This window comes from Amblyomma maculatum, chromosome 1 (assembly GCF_055883805.1).
Source record: "Amblyomma maculatum isolate TAMU_Amacu chromosome 1, ASM5588380v1, whole genome shotgun sequence".
Taxonomy (NCBI): Eukaryota; Metazoa; Arthropoda; class Arachnida; order Ixodida; family Ixodidae; genus Amblyomma; species Amblyomma maculatum.
This window is the reverse complement of record NC_139344.1, coordinates 120,883,477-120,900,809: the sequence shown is the minus strand read 5'-3', so window position 1 is coordinate 120,900,809 and position 17,333 is coordinate 120,883,477. Positions and strand designations below refer to the sequence as shown.

At 44.5% G+C, this 17,333-nt stretch overlaps 1 protein-coding gene across 1 annotated transcript in view; it reads right to left on the bottom strand.

Annotated features, from left to right (window-relative positions):
- The window catches only part of Hr39 (Nuclear hormone receptor FTZ-F1 beta), an 87,137-nt gene that overhangs the window by 20,382 nt on the left and 49,422 nt on the right, over nt 1-17,333 (bottom strand). The window contains exons 7-8 of the mRNA XM_084588911.1: nt 11,694-12,065; nt 5,589-5,729 (exon numbers count right to left, since the gene is read on the bottom strand). Of these exons, the coding sequence (XP_084445037.1) occupies nt 5,589-5,729; nt 11,694-12,065 (513 nt within the window). The remainder of the gene's footprint in view (nt 1-5,588; nt 5,730-11,693; nt 12,066-17,333) is intronic.

Below are 17,333 nucleotides of genomic sequence, written 5' to 3'. Positions count from 1 at the left end.
AGGTTACCAAATTCCACTCCTTTTAAATAAACTGCCATGTGTTGTTGATTTGAGCAAAAGAATGAAGAAAAAAACTGTAGAAGCACTGGTTATAGAGAAAGAAATTCGACACCAGTGACTTTCACTTCCAATTCTTGCATAGCCTCTGTAAAACCGTGATTTTTTTTCCTGGGTTTTGATGTTACCTTTTTTATATTTTTTTATCTGCACACATGTCCGTCCAGATGACTGAGCTTTGCGTCTGTGTTCATTTTTTTTTTGTTGTTTTTTGACACCTGCACGGCAATAAGTCTTGTATGTATTTGTATTATACCCATGACGAAAGTCAGCATGACAGAGAAGTGTTTTTAATTGTATTTTAAAAGTGTCTCACAGTAATGCTGCCGAAACTGTATGCATTGTTGTTTGTTTTTTGACACTTGTACGGCAATAAGTCTTGTATGTATTTGTATTATACCCATGACGAAAGTCTGCATGACAGAGAAGTGTTTTTGATTGTATTTTAAAAGTGTCTCACTGTAATGCTGCCGAACATGTATGCATTGTTTTTTGTTTTTTGACACCTGTATGGCAATAAGTCTTGTATGTATTTGACGAAAGTCTGCATGACAGAGAAATGTTGTTGATTGTATTTTAAAAGTATCTCACTGTAATGCTGCCAAAACTGTATGCGGAGGGAAGGCCTTGCCAGGCTAGCAGCCTTTAGACTTCCCTTTGCTTTTTCCTGTATAGACCTTTTTAGTTTCAATGCCTGGGTGCAGCCATCTTAGTTTGATGGTGGCGCCCCGTATGAGCCAAAATGGGAAAGTCCACTCCGGCTCCTCTTGACGCCATCTTGGGCTGTGCTGTTCGTGTTGATGCTGCGGTGCACTAGTGTAGAAGTGCTTTTTCGCGGTGCTCGTGAAAGCTATCCGACACCTTGGTGCTATTTGTGCTTTGTTTGAGTGCTCGAGCAAACCGTATACCATCCGTTTGGCATGGCGGCAGCTGTTGGAAACAGCACTAGCGGCCAGAGTGACTGCGAAGGACTGCACTTCACTTCTGCAGTGAGGGTGTATCCGTTGTATCTTTCACGATACATGTATTTTCTATTATATTTTATAATCGCAATGGTTACTGCACATACAAACACACAGCGAATGAACCGTACGGGCAGCTACCGAACGCGGAATGCAGATATTACGAAAGACACTTTCCTGTTATCGTCGCATTGATTTAACGTGAAGTGCGACCCATTTCGATATACGATCGAGCTGTCTTGCTTCAACAATGTATGCTTTCAAGTTGAACCACGGTTCAAGACTAGCACATAAAAGAAGTAGTGTCTAAAGTACCATCCATCGACGTTTTTATGCAGCCCTAGTGTTCATCCTGCAGCACAACAACATCCTATACCCCCGTCCTGTACATCATAGCAGCATCGTTTGCACGACATATTGTTGAGTAAAACGTTGAAAAACTTGCACTCTCAGCTGCACCATGAACGAAGACGACAAATTCGCAGCACGTACAGCAGCGCTTACGAAAGTGGCGCCGCCCGCTGGCACGGCGGACTACGGCACTCTCGTCAAGCGCTATTCCCTAGTCGTCGCTAGGCCTAAATTGTTTCGCATCGAAGGCACATCCAACGGCGCTTTGTTATTGCTCAGTGCTAGAGTTAATGGTCTCTCATAGAACTGCCTTACTGCCAATTCCATAGTATCAGTAAAAGAAAGATGTAAATTTCGGTTACGCCTTAGCAGCGGAGCCAGTGTGCAGACAATGACCCGCGCGCCACACCAGCGGCAATGTGTTGCGTAATTTATTTGTACGGCAATTATCAATAACACGGTATGGATCAGAAATCTGCAAGAAAGGTTTTTTTTTTTTTTTTGCTTTTGGCTCATTGTTTAAGTGAAGAACAGATTTTAGCACGCTGTTCTTGTGCTAGCGGAAGAGATCCACCGTATCGTTGGCGCGGAGGGCTTGGGGGAGGCACGGTCTGCCCGGCGTGCGTGGTTACTACGGCGTAGGAAGTTAAATGGGCATCATATTCGTGAGTCCATCATTGGTACTAAGTCTATCTGGCTTACACAAAACGTTCATAGGCGAAATTAATCAGAATAGACTGGAAAGCGGTGAAGCACAAACATATCACAGTCGAACTCGGACTGTCGATGCATGCTTTCCACATACGCTCTCGGCAATCATCTTGCGATTTTTTTCATTGTTTGTGCATTCCAGGATCGCGTATTGCCGTCCAGATGATATTACCGCTAAAATGGGCGCTAATAAAGGTATATAAGTCTCTCAAACGACAATATACCGAGGTGCAAGGCCGCTCTGCTATGCATGAAGCGTGCGAATGCACAGCCCACTCGGTACTGGCAACAATGGGCCAGCGCAAGGAATCTGGTTAGAGAGTATTTTCCTCCTCTCCTGCTTGCTCTCAGTAAAACGGTCTATAGGAAAGAAACCAAATAAACTATCAAACTATCAATGTCATGACAACTAGTCATGTGGTACGGACCACAAGCATTTGCAGTGGTGAGCAGCCTGCACATCACCAAGGTAGAACGAGAGAAAGAAGATGGCTGCACAGTATGGAACAGTAAGGGTAGAGGGGGAGCCTCAGTTCACAAGCCGACCCAACGTACTGACAAGTGAACTTGTCGAAGCGTTGGCTTGGCTTGCGAACTGAGGCTGCCCCCTCTACCCTTGTTCAGCGTTGTATGCAAAGGCAGGAGAGAATGGTGGCACATGGTCCACATGTTGCCAAATATACCGAGAGTAGGGAGCTGTGGCTGCTTGGTTGTAAAAAAAATCACTTCGAATAATCACTCTCAACCAACAAAACAATGCAGCATGCGGATATGCAAGCGAGATGGCTTGTCAGATCCAGGGGCAGAAAGGTGGACCACATTCAGTTCATGTGCACTGCCTAAATTCCCTAAACATTTTAGCAGCACTTCCCATACAGTAAAACCTCCTCTTCAACCTCCGTTAACGTAAAGAAACTGGATAATTTAGACATATCATCTGGTTCTGTCAGATGTATGCAATTACATATGGGGCAAATCTGCCATTAAGAAAAATTTGGCTGCATTTTGGTTAATTCGAACAAGCAGCTTATCTGACATGTTCAGAGGGCTCCGAAGATGAGATGGTGGTGACGTTGAGTGACTCAAAAGCCTGGGCACTAACAGCATGAGTGACCCTGGTGTCCATTTTAACTGTAAAGGCTCAATACTTACCACTATGATCATTAGTAGAGAAGGTATGATAGTGTGCTTTTTTGTTTTATGCTGAAATGCACCATATTCTTTGCGTGTGTGTCACTGTCTGTGCAAACAGCATTCTTCGTGCTCACTTGGAAGCTGTAATCATTCTACATTACGTCGTGTGCTCTGCCATGGTGGCTCTGTGGTTAGGGCACCCGACTGCTAAGGATGCGGGTTCAATCCCAGCCATGGTGGCCGTTTTCTGGTGGAGGCGAAAAGTAAGGAGCCCATGTGCTGTGCGATGTCAGTGCATGTTAAAGAGCCCCAGGTGTACTGAATTTCCAAAGCTCTCCACTGCAGCATCCCTTACAGCCTAAGTCGGTTTGGTACGTTAAACTTTATAAACTAAGCCTACACCAGCCGGGTACACAATGTGTGAGGAGGCCGATGATGCCATGGAGAACACATGTTGATTTATCCAACTGTCTACACGCTCTGCACCACTTGGCAGAACTGCGAAAAACTGCTATGCAAATTTCTTGCATGAGGAAGTCAATCAGCATGGTTTAACATTCCAGAGGGATATATGCTACGATGGACACCACAGTGAACAACTCCAGAATAATTTTGATTATTTTAGAGTTCTCTATCACATACCCTATTTACTCGCACAATGCTCGCACCCGCTAAATTGACTATCAAAAATTGGAATCTTTTTTTTCCCTCACATAATCATCACAACAACAAAATTACTACCGTGAGAGTCGTCTCATGATGATGCAGATGATTTATTGATAATGGCTGGGCACCGTGTTGGTGCCCCAGTGGTAAAAAAAGAAAAGGAAAACACAATACGCATCTAACACTGATAGTAGTAGCAAGTGCCCTCTTTGGAGAACTACTGAAACTAGCCGGCCTAGTTACGTGCATGAGCTACCAGGCAGCGATAGTGTGCTTGGGTATGCCATCATCATCATCATCATAGGTTATGTGCCTTGAGTAGGGTAGTCTTCGTTCTGCCATTTTTTGGAATTTCTCCATGTCTCGTTGTCATTGTTGCTTCGTTCTGCCCGTCCTACTTGTTTTTGTTTCACCATCTACAGCAGGGGTTCTCAATCTGGGTTCCGCGGAACACAGGGGTTCCGCGGGCTGTCTTCTTGTGTTCCGCGAGAACCCTCAGAGCTCAGGGCAAGCACTGCTCTCAAAGAGAAATTTAATGGTGAAGGCTTGGTGACATTTTGGATGGGTACTGCTCCACTGTTTCCATGCCTCTTTGAAAGGGCAGTGGACATTTTGCTTCCCTTTGCAACTACATATGCATGTGAACAGGCATTTTCAGCCCTCGCCTATCTGAAGACCAAGCACAGGAGCCGTCATGACTCGGCGGCTGATATGAGACTAGCTCTGAGTGCTACTGAGCCACGCTTTGACTTGCTCTTAAAAGGGAAGCAGTACCACCCATCACATTAGTATTTGTATTAATCTGTGCAATAAACATTTAACCTATGCAACTCTCTCTTTGCAAAATGCACTCGACGACATTGCTGGTAAGTGAAAGCGAGAGGGGGGGGGGTCCCTGGAACTTATTGAAGGCTTTTGGAGTTCCTTCAAGCAAAAAAGTTTGAGAACCCCTGATCTACAGTGTTCTTGGTGCCGCACCACGATGGAGCGGTACACAAGCTATACAGCTGCTTTTAAGCTGAAAGCTACCGAGTATGCGATAGAGCATGGCAACCACGCTGGCAGCAGGCACCTTGGCACATCAACAAGTTCTGCGTAAGTTACAGGAGATGGCAACACGAGAAGGTGGAGACGACATACAAGACGTGCTGGGCCTCCCGTGGTCCTAAGAGTGAGATGTTTCCTGGCAAATAAAGTGCTTTAGCAATTCGTACTTTTGGCGACCCTGTACTCTATACAAAAGATAAATTCTGCCTTGAAAGTAATATTTTGGTTATGTCTGCAAAAGCTGACCTAGGAATCCCAATTCACACCTATTTGAATTTAAGTTTAGTGCTCCAAAACATTTGCTAGACAATTTTCCCTGCATAATTTTTGCAACCCCTTGAACGAATAAATACGGTACTGAGATTGCACAGCACAAGGGAATCTTGCATTTAGTCTCGGAAGAAACATGGATATCGAGTCTGAAATCTCGCGTCCTTGAGCTTTGAATAAAGTTACGTTGATGTGGCACACCCTATCGTTTCTTCGGGTCACCTGAATTTTTGGCATTCATTTCATTCAACATTTTCGCCAATCCAGTGGCATCTGAAATAACACAATTTTTACATGCTTTCTTGAAAAAAAGCAAACAAATTAGCAGTTCAAGCTGGCCAAAATTAGTAGGCAAGATATTACAATAAATTATCGATGCAAAAGACAGACCTTTCTGAAGCAGCGGTATAGGCTCCACAGGCAGATCCCCAGAGTCTGAGGCAAGTCGTGCATCGCCACCAAGAAGCTGCGATGGTAGGTAAGAGCACTGGTACGTGCTCCGTCCACCCCGAGTCCTATCCTCACGAATAGCTGCACAGAAGAAGAAGAAGACAACTCAGCATACCAGTATACTAAGTCGCACCAGCTGTCATTAAAATGCAAGGTTTGTAACCTCCAACAATTATTTTCATTTGATTTTGTTCCAGTCTTCTGCTATATTCACTGGCAGATAAAGATGGCATCAGCAGCACAGTGCCATTTGAGCCAATTAACAAATTGCAAAAAAAAAAAAAGTGGGGGCTCTGAGTGAGAGCTGCAGTAGTGCGACTGTTAAATTCCAATAAAGCGGATAATTGGGTTAGTTGTTATACCATTGATTATGAGGCAGCGCACCAGGAAACACAAACAGGAAGGGGGATAAGCGCTGAACTTATAAAGATGGCTTACCAAGATACTTTGTTGGGCGAGTTGGTACTTATTCATTATTAATATAAACAGCGCTAACACGAAGACAAGGGACAAGAAACAAGAAAGCCACAGTACATGCGCTGACTCGCACCTAAGCCTAAGCCGTTTACTCCAAGGCCCAGACAAACAAACATGAAGAAAACGAAACAGTCACGTGAAACAACCCCTGGGCTCACCTTCTGCATGAAAAATTACTTTAAAAAATCACTTAAAAAAGACACCTCTTTGCTTGAAAGAGCAAGAGACGTCTTGCTGACACACTTATTGTCCGCTGAAATAAAATACGATTCCACTATCTCTCTCGTTATCTTCTCTTTGTGGCGATATAAAATCTTAACACTGTCAAACTTAGGAGTGCACTTCTTCATCTCCTTCTTCATTATTTCACATGACTGGCAATGTGATACCAGAAACGTTTTGTCCTTTCCACTTTCCAAGTTGTTACAGTGTTCCTGTAGTCTTATTAATACACCGCCCGGTTTGTCCTATATAACTGGCTCCACACGAGAGTGGAAGCCTATACACAACACCTGTCTTGCATCCAACATATGGGTTTCTATGTTTCACCCCACATTCTTGCTTCTTCGCTTCTCTTTCCCTTTGAACAGCTGGGCAGATCCTCTTCATCTTGAGCGGGGCGGTCAGTGCGACATCCACATTATACCTCTTGCCTACATTTTTGAGGCCATGCGAAATCCTGTGCACATATGGTACCACTGCAACCTTCCTCTTCCTCTCACCCATGCTGGGCAGGGATTTCAGTCTGTGCGTTCTTTTAAGGTTCTTCAGTACCCGGCAACTGGTCTCAATAATAACTGACTCCCGATAACCGGCCTTTGCAATTCTCTTCACTTGTCTTTCAAAACTCTTGCCCATGCCGTGGTAACAAGATTTCTTCAACGCATTTAATAAGCATGTGTTTATCATCCCATTCTTCACTAATTTGGAATGTCCTGAATTGGAGCCTAGCAACGGCTTCATCGATCTCGGGTTGTATTCCCAACAAACATGATCATCACCGAATTGAATCAAAATAGCTAAATACTGTAACCGATCGTCCACTGGTTTCTCAACAGTAAATTCCAGCCCGGATCCACACTCAGTAAAAACATCCATAATGTCCTTCATTCGTTGATTGAATCCTTCACGGTCTGTTAATACTAAAAAGTCGTCCACATACCTGAAGGTGGAATAATGTAAGCCCTCCAAGTTATGCTTCAGGTGTCTGTCCATGTACATTAAGAAGATGTCACTCAAGACCGGTGCAACACTCGACCCAATGCAGACTCCAGCCTTCTGCGTATACAGCTTGTTCTTCCAGCCTATGAAGGTGGATTCCAGGTAGAACCTCAAAAGTTCAAGGAAACTTTCAACACTAACACCTGAGGTGTCAATGAAGTCACATTCATTATTGTCTTCTGTAATGCACATTTGTACACGCTTAGGGAGGCAGTCATGGGGGGGGCTATAATATAAATCCTTGACATCCATGCTGAAGCCGACACATTTTCTTGGGTTGTGTTCTTTGAGGAACACGACAAGGGCATCAGAGTTAGGTAGCCTTAGAGGGTCTGATAAAGTCAACGAGGAAAGGTGTTTCTGCAAATATTTAGACACCAGGTGCTGCCAGGTGCTCTTCTCAGATATGATGGCTCTAAACGGAACATCTGGTTTATGGGTTTTTGCCGAAAAGAATACTTCCAAATGTAATTGCTTGCATTGTTTCACCTGTTCACGTATCCGTTCAAGCCCAAGACCATCTAGAAGAGCCATAGCCCTCTCTTTTATCATGGTCGCTTTCATAGGAAACCTTTTGAAATTCTTCTCAACAGCAGCCTCGCCTTTTTCTTGAAACTGATTCTCAAAAAAGATAGTAAAATACCCTTCTTTATCTGATAGTATAACTCTGAGGTCTATATTGCTAAATGGATGGCCTCAAGAGACCTCAGAGTTATACTATCAGATAAAGAAGGGTATTTTACTATTTTTTAGAGCGCAGCTCTTTGGCGTCCGTTCCTGGGTTTCGCGTCGGCGTCGGCCTCGTAACCAGCTCCGCCCCCTTTTCATCCCCCCAGCGCTAGCAGCGACCGACTGATACCGCTGGATGCCGCTGACGCCGCTAGAGAGTCACGATAACGTGACTGCATAGAACACCGTCGCCGCCATGCAGAAAGAGGAGGGGAGGGTCCGAAGAAGCGAAGAAGCAAGAATGTGGGGTGAAACATAGAAACCCATATGTTGGATGCAAGACAGGTGTTGTGTATAGGTTTCCACTCTCTTGTGGAGCCAGTTATATAGGACAAACCGGACGGTGTATTAATAAGAGACTACAGGAACACTGTAACAACTTGGAAATTGGAAAGGACAAAACGTTTCTGGTATCCCATTGCCAGTCATGTGAAATAATGAAGAAGGAGAAGAAGAAGTGCACTCCTAAGTTTGACAGTGTTAAGATTTTATATCGCCACAAAGAGAAGATAACGAGAGAGATAGTGGAATCGTATTTTATTTCAACGGACAATAAGTGTGTCAGCAAGACGTCTCTTGCTCTTTCAAGCAAAGAGGTGTCTTTTTCAAGTGAATTTTTTAAAGTAATTTTTTATGCAGAAGGTGAACCCAGGGGTTGTTTCACGTGACTGTTTCGTTTTCTTCATGTTTGTTTGTCTGGGCCTTGGAGTAAACGGCTTAGGCTTAGTTGTGAGTCAGCGCATGTACTGTGGCTTTCTTGTTTCTTGTCCCTTGTCTTCGTGTTCGCGCTGTTTATATTAATAATGAATAATAATGCTGAACTTATAATTGCGTTCCCCCTTCTCATCAACAATGACCTTGGCCAGAAATATTAGTCGGCGCTGAACTACCGGCCATTCAGTGGCAAGTAGGCCTATCGTGAGTATGCGGGGTTCAGGTATAGAATTTCGGCGATTACGGAACGCGCATTCACAAGCTTTAGACGTTGCACGTGGCCATGAAGTGTAGTTCTGGCAGTAGTAACCCCAAATCGACTGCTTACATCACAAAGCGTGTGCACACTTGAGCGAGAAGCAACGTTCTTAGATAGAGACCATTGGAAAACTGCGCGGTGTGAAGTGGGCCAAAACGACCGCCGATCTGGCGTGAACTGATCGCAAAGCGACCGCAGTGCCGCTCTCGCCCGCTGCTGTAGATGAGTGATACCATAGAGCCAATACACAGGCGGCAATTTTAAAATATTACTAACCATTTCTTTTCAGCAACAGAACAGAAAATAAAACTGCACCTGCGTTTATTAAACACATCTTTGTACACATGAAACGCCACTTCGTTTTCAGACGTATCTCAAGCAGGCAGTTAGCAGACGACCCACTTGAGCCGTGCCTGCAGCCTCCTTGCCGCAGAAGCATCAGTAGAATTATTCGTACAAAAGTGTGTTTAAAAACAAACGCAATTTTATTATCTGCTGCATTGCTAAAAGAAGAGGGTTAGTAGTTTTTTAAAATTTCAGCCTGCGTATTAGCTCTATGGCCTTACCCGTCTACCGCAGCGGGGGAAAGGGGCGTTGCGGTCACTTTGCGATCAACTCGCGCCGGACTGCCGATTGTTTGGGTCCACTTCGCAGCGCAGCGTGCCGGCACAGTTTTTCAACTGTCTCTATCGAAGAGCGTTGGTGGGAAGCATCAATGTGACCCTGTCTGGCGAGCGCTATAGCCAGCAGCTGTCGGTGCCGCTGATGGGTAAACAAACACGCTGGGGGGCGCAGTCGTATCTGCGAATCGGCACGTTCCTGCGGGAGTTTAGGGCTCACACACTAAATGCTAAGTGGTGTATGTTTACTGTGTTGACGTTGAAGCACTTGCAAGACGTCATTTGGCTCAAAAGTCAGTCGCAGTCGCGCGCGTGGCTGCAGGGGAGGCGAGACGCGGAGATGGCGGCAGATGGGAGGCTCTTCGGTGCGGGTAATGAAGCGCATTCAAACCGCGTTGGGCTTTGCGATGATGGGGCTGAAACGGTGGTGGTGGCGCATGCTTTCATGTACTGGCCGTGGCCAACTGAACATAGTTTTGAAAAAAAAGAAAAGAGAAGGTTTATTAGCTGAAAATAATTAAGTTTGACTAACACAAGCATATAACAGCATGTCAAGGCGTACCGCTTCGCTCAAAAGTTTTGTCTGCTTCTCTAATGTCGTAAGGTATGCTCTCGTGTCAACTTATGCTTGTTTGGGATTTCCTCTTAGTTATAGACCGAGAGAGCGACGGGCAATAGCTCAGTAATCAGCAACACAATGCTAACCCCTCCTCCCGTGAGCGTAACGCTGGATATTGGCCGTTTTATACGCGGCAGCGTTTTGTTGCTAAGCAAGTTAACTCTCATAACGCAAGAATAATATGCTTCTGATTGTATGCTTAAATAATACAGCATGAGGACATCGATTTCGGCCTCCTCTGCAATCTCTAGACGAAGCCCAAAACAAGTCCGAGGGCCACTAAGGTCGCAGATTATAGTGAAGGCTTGTAAAAAAAAAAAAAAAAAAAAAAAAAAAAAAAAAAAAAAAAAAAAAAAGAGAATATGCGCGAATAAATTATTTTTGCTGAAGAAAAAAAAAATGCTCTCAGTAACCACCGTCCACAGCGTGCATGCAAGAGCGCAGCCGACACCGCGAATAGCAGACGACATGGGGATGAGATTTCATTGAGACGTCAGCGGCTAATGGTTGCCAGACCAGAAAGCTGATTTCGATAGTAATAATAAAATTCATTTATAAACTATCTACTGAATCAAATGAATTCAAATTGCGCAGATATATAATTTAACGTGTGTGGAGTAAATGCAATAATCAGTTTATGCTCAAATGTTAGGTGTCATGACCCCATTAATTGGTAATAGTGTAATACTAATGTAATACTAAATGTATTAATGTAATACTAGTGATGTAATACTAGTAATAATGTAATAACAGTGTAATACTTAAGGGGTAAAACTTTGTTTTGTTGAAATTGTTTCGTATTTATTCTGACGGGCTCCTGAATAAAATTTAGTTCTAAGTTCAGCGCTTGTCTCCCTTCCTGTCTTTGTGGTTCCTGGTGCGCTGCCTCATAATTAATCATTAAATACCAATGCAAGTTAAACCCTGATGTATCAAGCATGGATATAGTGAATAAGAGGCTATATCAAACTCTGGCAAAAATCTTCCAGTAATTACATGCATATTTCATTTCAGTCAGTCGATCCCAGATATACCGTACTTGGATAACAGTTGAAACATCCTCTTGAAAATCTCATATAAAAGTACAGCACTATTGTCATTGCTTACAAAACTCCCCTACCAACAATTAGAAAGTGAATTACTGAATAACAGCTAGAAGTCCTTTAACGAGCTACTATATAATTTCCATCATGTCTTATAATTCACCCTTACAGATTGTAATGTGAATCTTTAATGGTTTTTAAAATAAAAATATGCACCGATTAAAAAGAACACTTGGTACACAACTACTTCCCACCCCAGTTGATCATAAAAGCAATGAACTATGTTAATGAAAGCTGTTTAACAAGGAGCAAGAGCTATAAAAAGAGGAGAGAGAGAGAAAAAGAAAAAGCAATGCCAAATACCTTCTAGCTTCATGCCTGTCCTGAGGCATTTGTCAAAGCGGCAGGCGGGGCATTTTTTTCGTGTGGCCACCGCTACTGGGCAAGCTGCCCCTCGGAGGCAGACATAGTGCTTCTTATTCTGCACAGTCCGCTTGAAGAAACCCTTGCAACTCTCACAGGAGAAGATGCCATAGTGGAAGCCCGAGATACGATCCCCACAGATAGGGCATGGCCCACTGAGCAGTTGCTGTCGCGAGACGCCCCCGGGGGCCTCTCCAAGAGCCCCCAGTGGGTCCCCTCCTCCACCTTCTGCAGAGGGGCGCCGCGTTGGGCTGGACAGGTCAGAGGCATTCGACTCGTCCGAGGCACTTGATGCCACCGACGCACTCGACGCTGAAACACGAGCAAACATGCACCACTGACAACAAAGCGGGACACAATCTGCAACACCAAACATCAGCTGAAGCTTTCAATAGTGGACAAACTGCTCACCAACGAATACGCGAAATTCTTAAATTTATAATATTAATAATAAAAGAAAGTATGTACAGGGTCACCAAATATGAAAGAAAACAAAGTTTGAGCATTCAATTGAAAATTACTCCATAATTATGCATAAAGAATAATTTTTTATAACTAGAAATAAATAAAAAAGCTCGTCTTTTGATGTGGATTGGTAGTCCTGTTTCAAAGTGGCGGGCCAATACATGAATGTTCACTGCTGTTACAATCTTTATTGGCTGGTCTGCATCAGAGGCTATCTTTATGAAACAGCTTGCAAGGGCCACACTTAGAAAACTGACACAGCTTGATCCAAGGTCGACTGTCATGATGCACATTAGTGTTGTGGCACCGAGTCTCAGAATAAATGTCTGCGAACACAAGGGTGTTATAGTAAGCATGCAGGGTACCATCCAGACTAACATCAGCATAGAGACCTTAACAACTTGTACTTCGACATAGCATTTTCTAATAGGTTCCACCTTTTGTAAGAGAAAAAAAAAATTTTCATAGCAAAATTGGAGCCAGAGGTCCAATATGGTCATTATAAAACAAAAAATAAAACGTCCTGAACCTTAATTCTATCATACACAGTCAAACCCACTCATAACAATACCAGTTTTAACAATATATCGCATATAATAATCGGTAGCCACTGCACCGCCAGGTTTATCATGTGTTCTATGGTAAAATAAACCGCTTAATAGAATGCTGTCATATTGTATTATCGGTTATAACAAACGAATATGGTCACTGTGAAAGTCAATAAAAATGCATGAACGCGGCGACACCGACAATGCCGATGCAGCGACAATAAAAAAAAAATATAAAATTCTGGGAAGAGTGCGTTGAGCCAATACGTTGGTCAGGTGTGCCGAGGAAGCCTGCATGCCGCGGAGACGCGAGGAAGGATGGAGCGCTTCCTCACGCGGAGGAGGAGGGACGGCGCAAGGAGCTGCTAGGCACGGCTGTTCTGAGGGAGAGCTTTCGTGACAGTCGCGACAGATAAAGAGCTGACAGATGGGGCTATCGCTGTAGCTGGCACTGGCGCGGAAGACGGTGACAGCAGCGACGATGGCGCTGAACCGGAACCTGTGCAGGTTGCGTTTCACCAGGAGACTTTGAGAATGACAGACTCCCTGTGGGACTTTGTTTTTGCTAAGAACCTTCCACTGCACTATGTACAGCAGTTGGATGCCTTGCAGAAAGACGACGGCCAGATTGCCGTGAAACAGACAGCGCTTACGGATTACGTGTTTCGCCCACTACGAAATAAAAAGTGTAAGCTACTTCGTCTTTATTAAATGTGTAGTTTATATGTTTTCTTTCTTTTTTCAGGCTAACCTGGTTACAACAATGACATTTCTATGGCATTTCAATATTTGTATAAGTGGGTTTGATTGTAGTGCTGGTTCTTTCTAATGTTTCTAGTGTTTTCTTCAGCAATTCTACCATAAACAATGCCACCGGCAGAATGACATCAGAGGTCGCTTTCCCCATCACCATCGCTTGGTGCACCAGAGGCGTACCAAGCGGTGCACTGCTGGCGAAAGGAGAATAAAAGTGGTAGCTCGAGCTACAAGGCGAGCAGCACCGTCACTCTTGTGCTCCCTCGCAATGTCTAGAGAGCAGCACTGGCAGAGGAATGCCACCCAAATGCAGTATTCTCGGTAAGACATATACTTAGTGCTTGTCAATCGGTTCAATCGCATTCAGCCGGAATGATAATCAGTGGAGTGATTTCAGCAGCAATGCTTTTCTCAGTACATGATCAACGTTTGACTGATTTGAGCATTGAGCTTGAGCAGTTCGTTAAAATTCTGCATAAAAATTTTCGTGGAGCTTTGAGTTGTTTACATGAATGCTGATCATATTGGAAGGAGTTTAGAGCATGCCCTCACAAGAGTGCCGGGCAGTTTAGGTACCAGAAACTTTCAGGGAATTCTTCTAATAAGGCTCCATGTACTTATCTATGTACTATGAGTTTTATCACTGCTGCTGCAGCAGTTCCATTGTTGGAGTGTGGCGAGCGCATACAACAAACGGTGCAAGCACAAAACTATACAGCACAAGCATGCGTACCTGCACGGGTTGGCTCTGGAAGTTGTTTGAGTCGTCCACTTTTTCTTATTTCATTACAGCCTAAACAACTGCTCTAACAGATGAAAATTATGTGTAAAAAAAGCGGTCATCATGAATACACCAGTGGAGCACACATGCATGGCACAGCTTCGCCCACTCTGCCATCCCCTCAAAATCTGGTTACCTGCTGTAGTGGCTGAGTGGTTATGGCACTGGCCATAACCACGGCCATAACAACAGTAGTAATACGGAAGTGAAGAAGCACTGCTACATACCCTCAGTGAACATTAAAGATCCCCACATCATACAAATTATCCAGGAGCTCTCTACTATTGTGCCTCTCTCATTTTCTTTCACTCCTCTATTCATCTCTCCTGCCACAGTGTGGGTCAGGTGACTAAAGAGAGTAAGACAGCTACCATAGCCTTTCCTTTCCTCAAAACTAATGGTTTTCAAGCATGGCTTCGGTGTGTGCCGCACGTTATTAAGACCAAAATTGTCAATGAGACCAAAAAAGGTTAGAGCACTGGCATCTACCTGTTCCCATCCTCCATTTGCGTGTAAACAGCCAACTGTTGGCTGCATCATGTCACAACACAATAATGCATGGCACAGTGCTGCTCCTCCGTTCTCCAATCCAAGAGTTCAGAGTGGCCGTGGAGGCACTCAATGGTTGTTAACATTTTTTTTTTCATGCAAGGCCTAGCCCTACTGTGCATGTGTGAAGCTTGCCAGGTCTCCGTGCCTTCTGTTTAGCTCAAATTTTAATCAAAGCCGTTACACTAAAGCCTGAATATTTTATTGGTATAGGTCAGGTTTGACGTCCTAAAGGTGCATGTGAACTACGAGAGACAGAGCAGTGGTCAGTTCCTGGATTAATTTGACCTGACATGAAATACAGTCGAACCCGCAAATATCGAACCCGGATATATCAAATTTTGGTTATATCGAACTCATGGAATATCCCCCTGAAAATCCCATGTAAAAGTATAGGAAAGCCGCGTCATATATCGAACTCAATTTCACCGGTCGTTCACTATATCGAACTCCGTACCACACACTGGAAAGTCTGCCTTTCTCAAAGACGATCGCATCACCCTCGGCCGTTTGCCGCGTGACGTTTTTGAGCCACGCGTGGAAGGAATGAGAGGGGACAGTTCGGCTAGGGCAGCGCCCCCGCTCATTCCCCAAAGGCGCGCACATCTGCAGTTATCGTTTCCCCACGCGCCAGCACGTGACGTTTGCAAGCCAGGTGCGTGAATGAACCACAGAGAACCGGTGGGAAGGAGAGGGGAAAAACGCGATAGAGCGAAGCGCAAGAGTGTGCCCATTCTTTTGCCCAACTGTCTCCTTTCTATTTCCCGGCCTTCGTTCGCAGTAGCACACGCTACGAATGCGCCAAGCCAGCTCAGCCTGTTTTCAGACAGAATGTCGGACGCTTTCTCCAGCGTGTGTTGCGAACCCTCTGCGTGCGGCGGCTGACGTGGCTATGGCGCCTGCGGAAGTTAAGAAGCGACAGATCTTTATTTTTTTTTCTTTTCTTTTCTTGCGAGTCGTCTATTCTTATCTTTGTGCTGTACGCGCGACGTAGCGTAGGGTATGACGTTAAGAAGCGTTTTTTTTTTTGCGGGAGTCGTTTATTCTTGCATGCATGAATCAACGAAAGCACGCGGTCAGCTGCGATCATGACACCGGCTTTTAGCATTTTTAACTTCAAAGAGCATTTGCAGCTGCTGTACCATGCTTTCAAATGATTTTGTGGCAGTGGGCTACGCCCGCCCCAAGCGCGGCATGATAAATCGAACCAGGCTAGTGCAATCAAGCCATCACGGGCAGTCTGCCATGTTCGCTCCCCACCGCCACAGGAGCTATCAAAAGATAAACACGCAGCGACGTTATCGCTACGCAGCATCTTGGCACGTTGCCAAGAAATGAGCTGTGGATGAGACGACCGAAATGGAGTGCGACATGCAAGCCAAAATGCTGGCGATTTCTGCCGCGGCGATACAGAAACCTTGTTTTTAGCTGCCGCGGTGGCACTAACAGCAGAGGGACGCAGTTCTAACAAGTTGGAAATTTTTTTGCTCTGTCGCTGAGATCGCTTATCACTGAGACCGCTTATCGCTGAGATTGCTTATCGCTGAGATCACTTAACCGCTTGCATGTGAGCGAGCTAGCCTTAACGCTTTTTTTTCTTTCAAATTCTCGAGTGCGAAAGTGGAGGGTGCGTTCATTATGTACACGAGTAAGTTGATTACGCGACAAAAATGCGGTATCTATTTTTCGCATCGTAAGTGCCGTCCCAAGCCGATTTCTGTATATCGAATTATCGATATATCGAACTATTTCGCGATCCCCTTTGAGTTCGATATATCCGGGTTCGACTGTAGCATACAGGTGTTTCATCTTCCTTGAAACGATGATGCGCCAACCAAGAGTGCAAGAACTTGCAGTCACATTGCATCGATCAAAGCAAAATGCAAAGCGCCCGTGTACTGTGCAATTTCACTTCACATTGAAGAATCCCAGGAGGTCAAAATTATCGCAGCACTCCACAACAATGCCCTTGTTAGCCAATGTCGATTTGGGCCATTAAGTCCCATATACAGTAAAATTCTATTATTTCGGCCTTCTAGAGACCAAATTATTCAAAAAAGAAAATGCTCAAACTATCCAAACGTTTGAACTGCCGAATGTTCCTACACAACAGCAGTGGACCCTTTGCATCATAGTAATTGTATCTAATGAGCGCTTGGAGCATGGGCGTCTATACATGTGAGATGAAAACTAAGCGACAATGATGATGGCATTTTGCGATTTTTTTAAGTGCTCTGCTTTGCGCACTCTATCGGGAGTGTCAGCCAGAACTGTCAGTGCCTCCGTGGCCCTTTTCGTAGTGCGATGTAGTCGCAGTGGTGCCTCTTCGCAAATGGTCCTTTTGTGTTATGAGGATGCTTCAGTACATAAACTGCGCAATGACACACGTCCGAAACCCAAAATGCGACGGGTCAGCATAAAAGAGGGAAATATGCATAGGTGTTTGAACAGTGTGATGCCATTCTAAATTATAACTAAAAG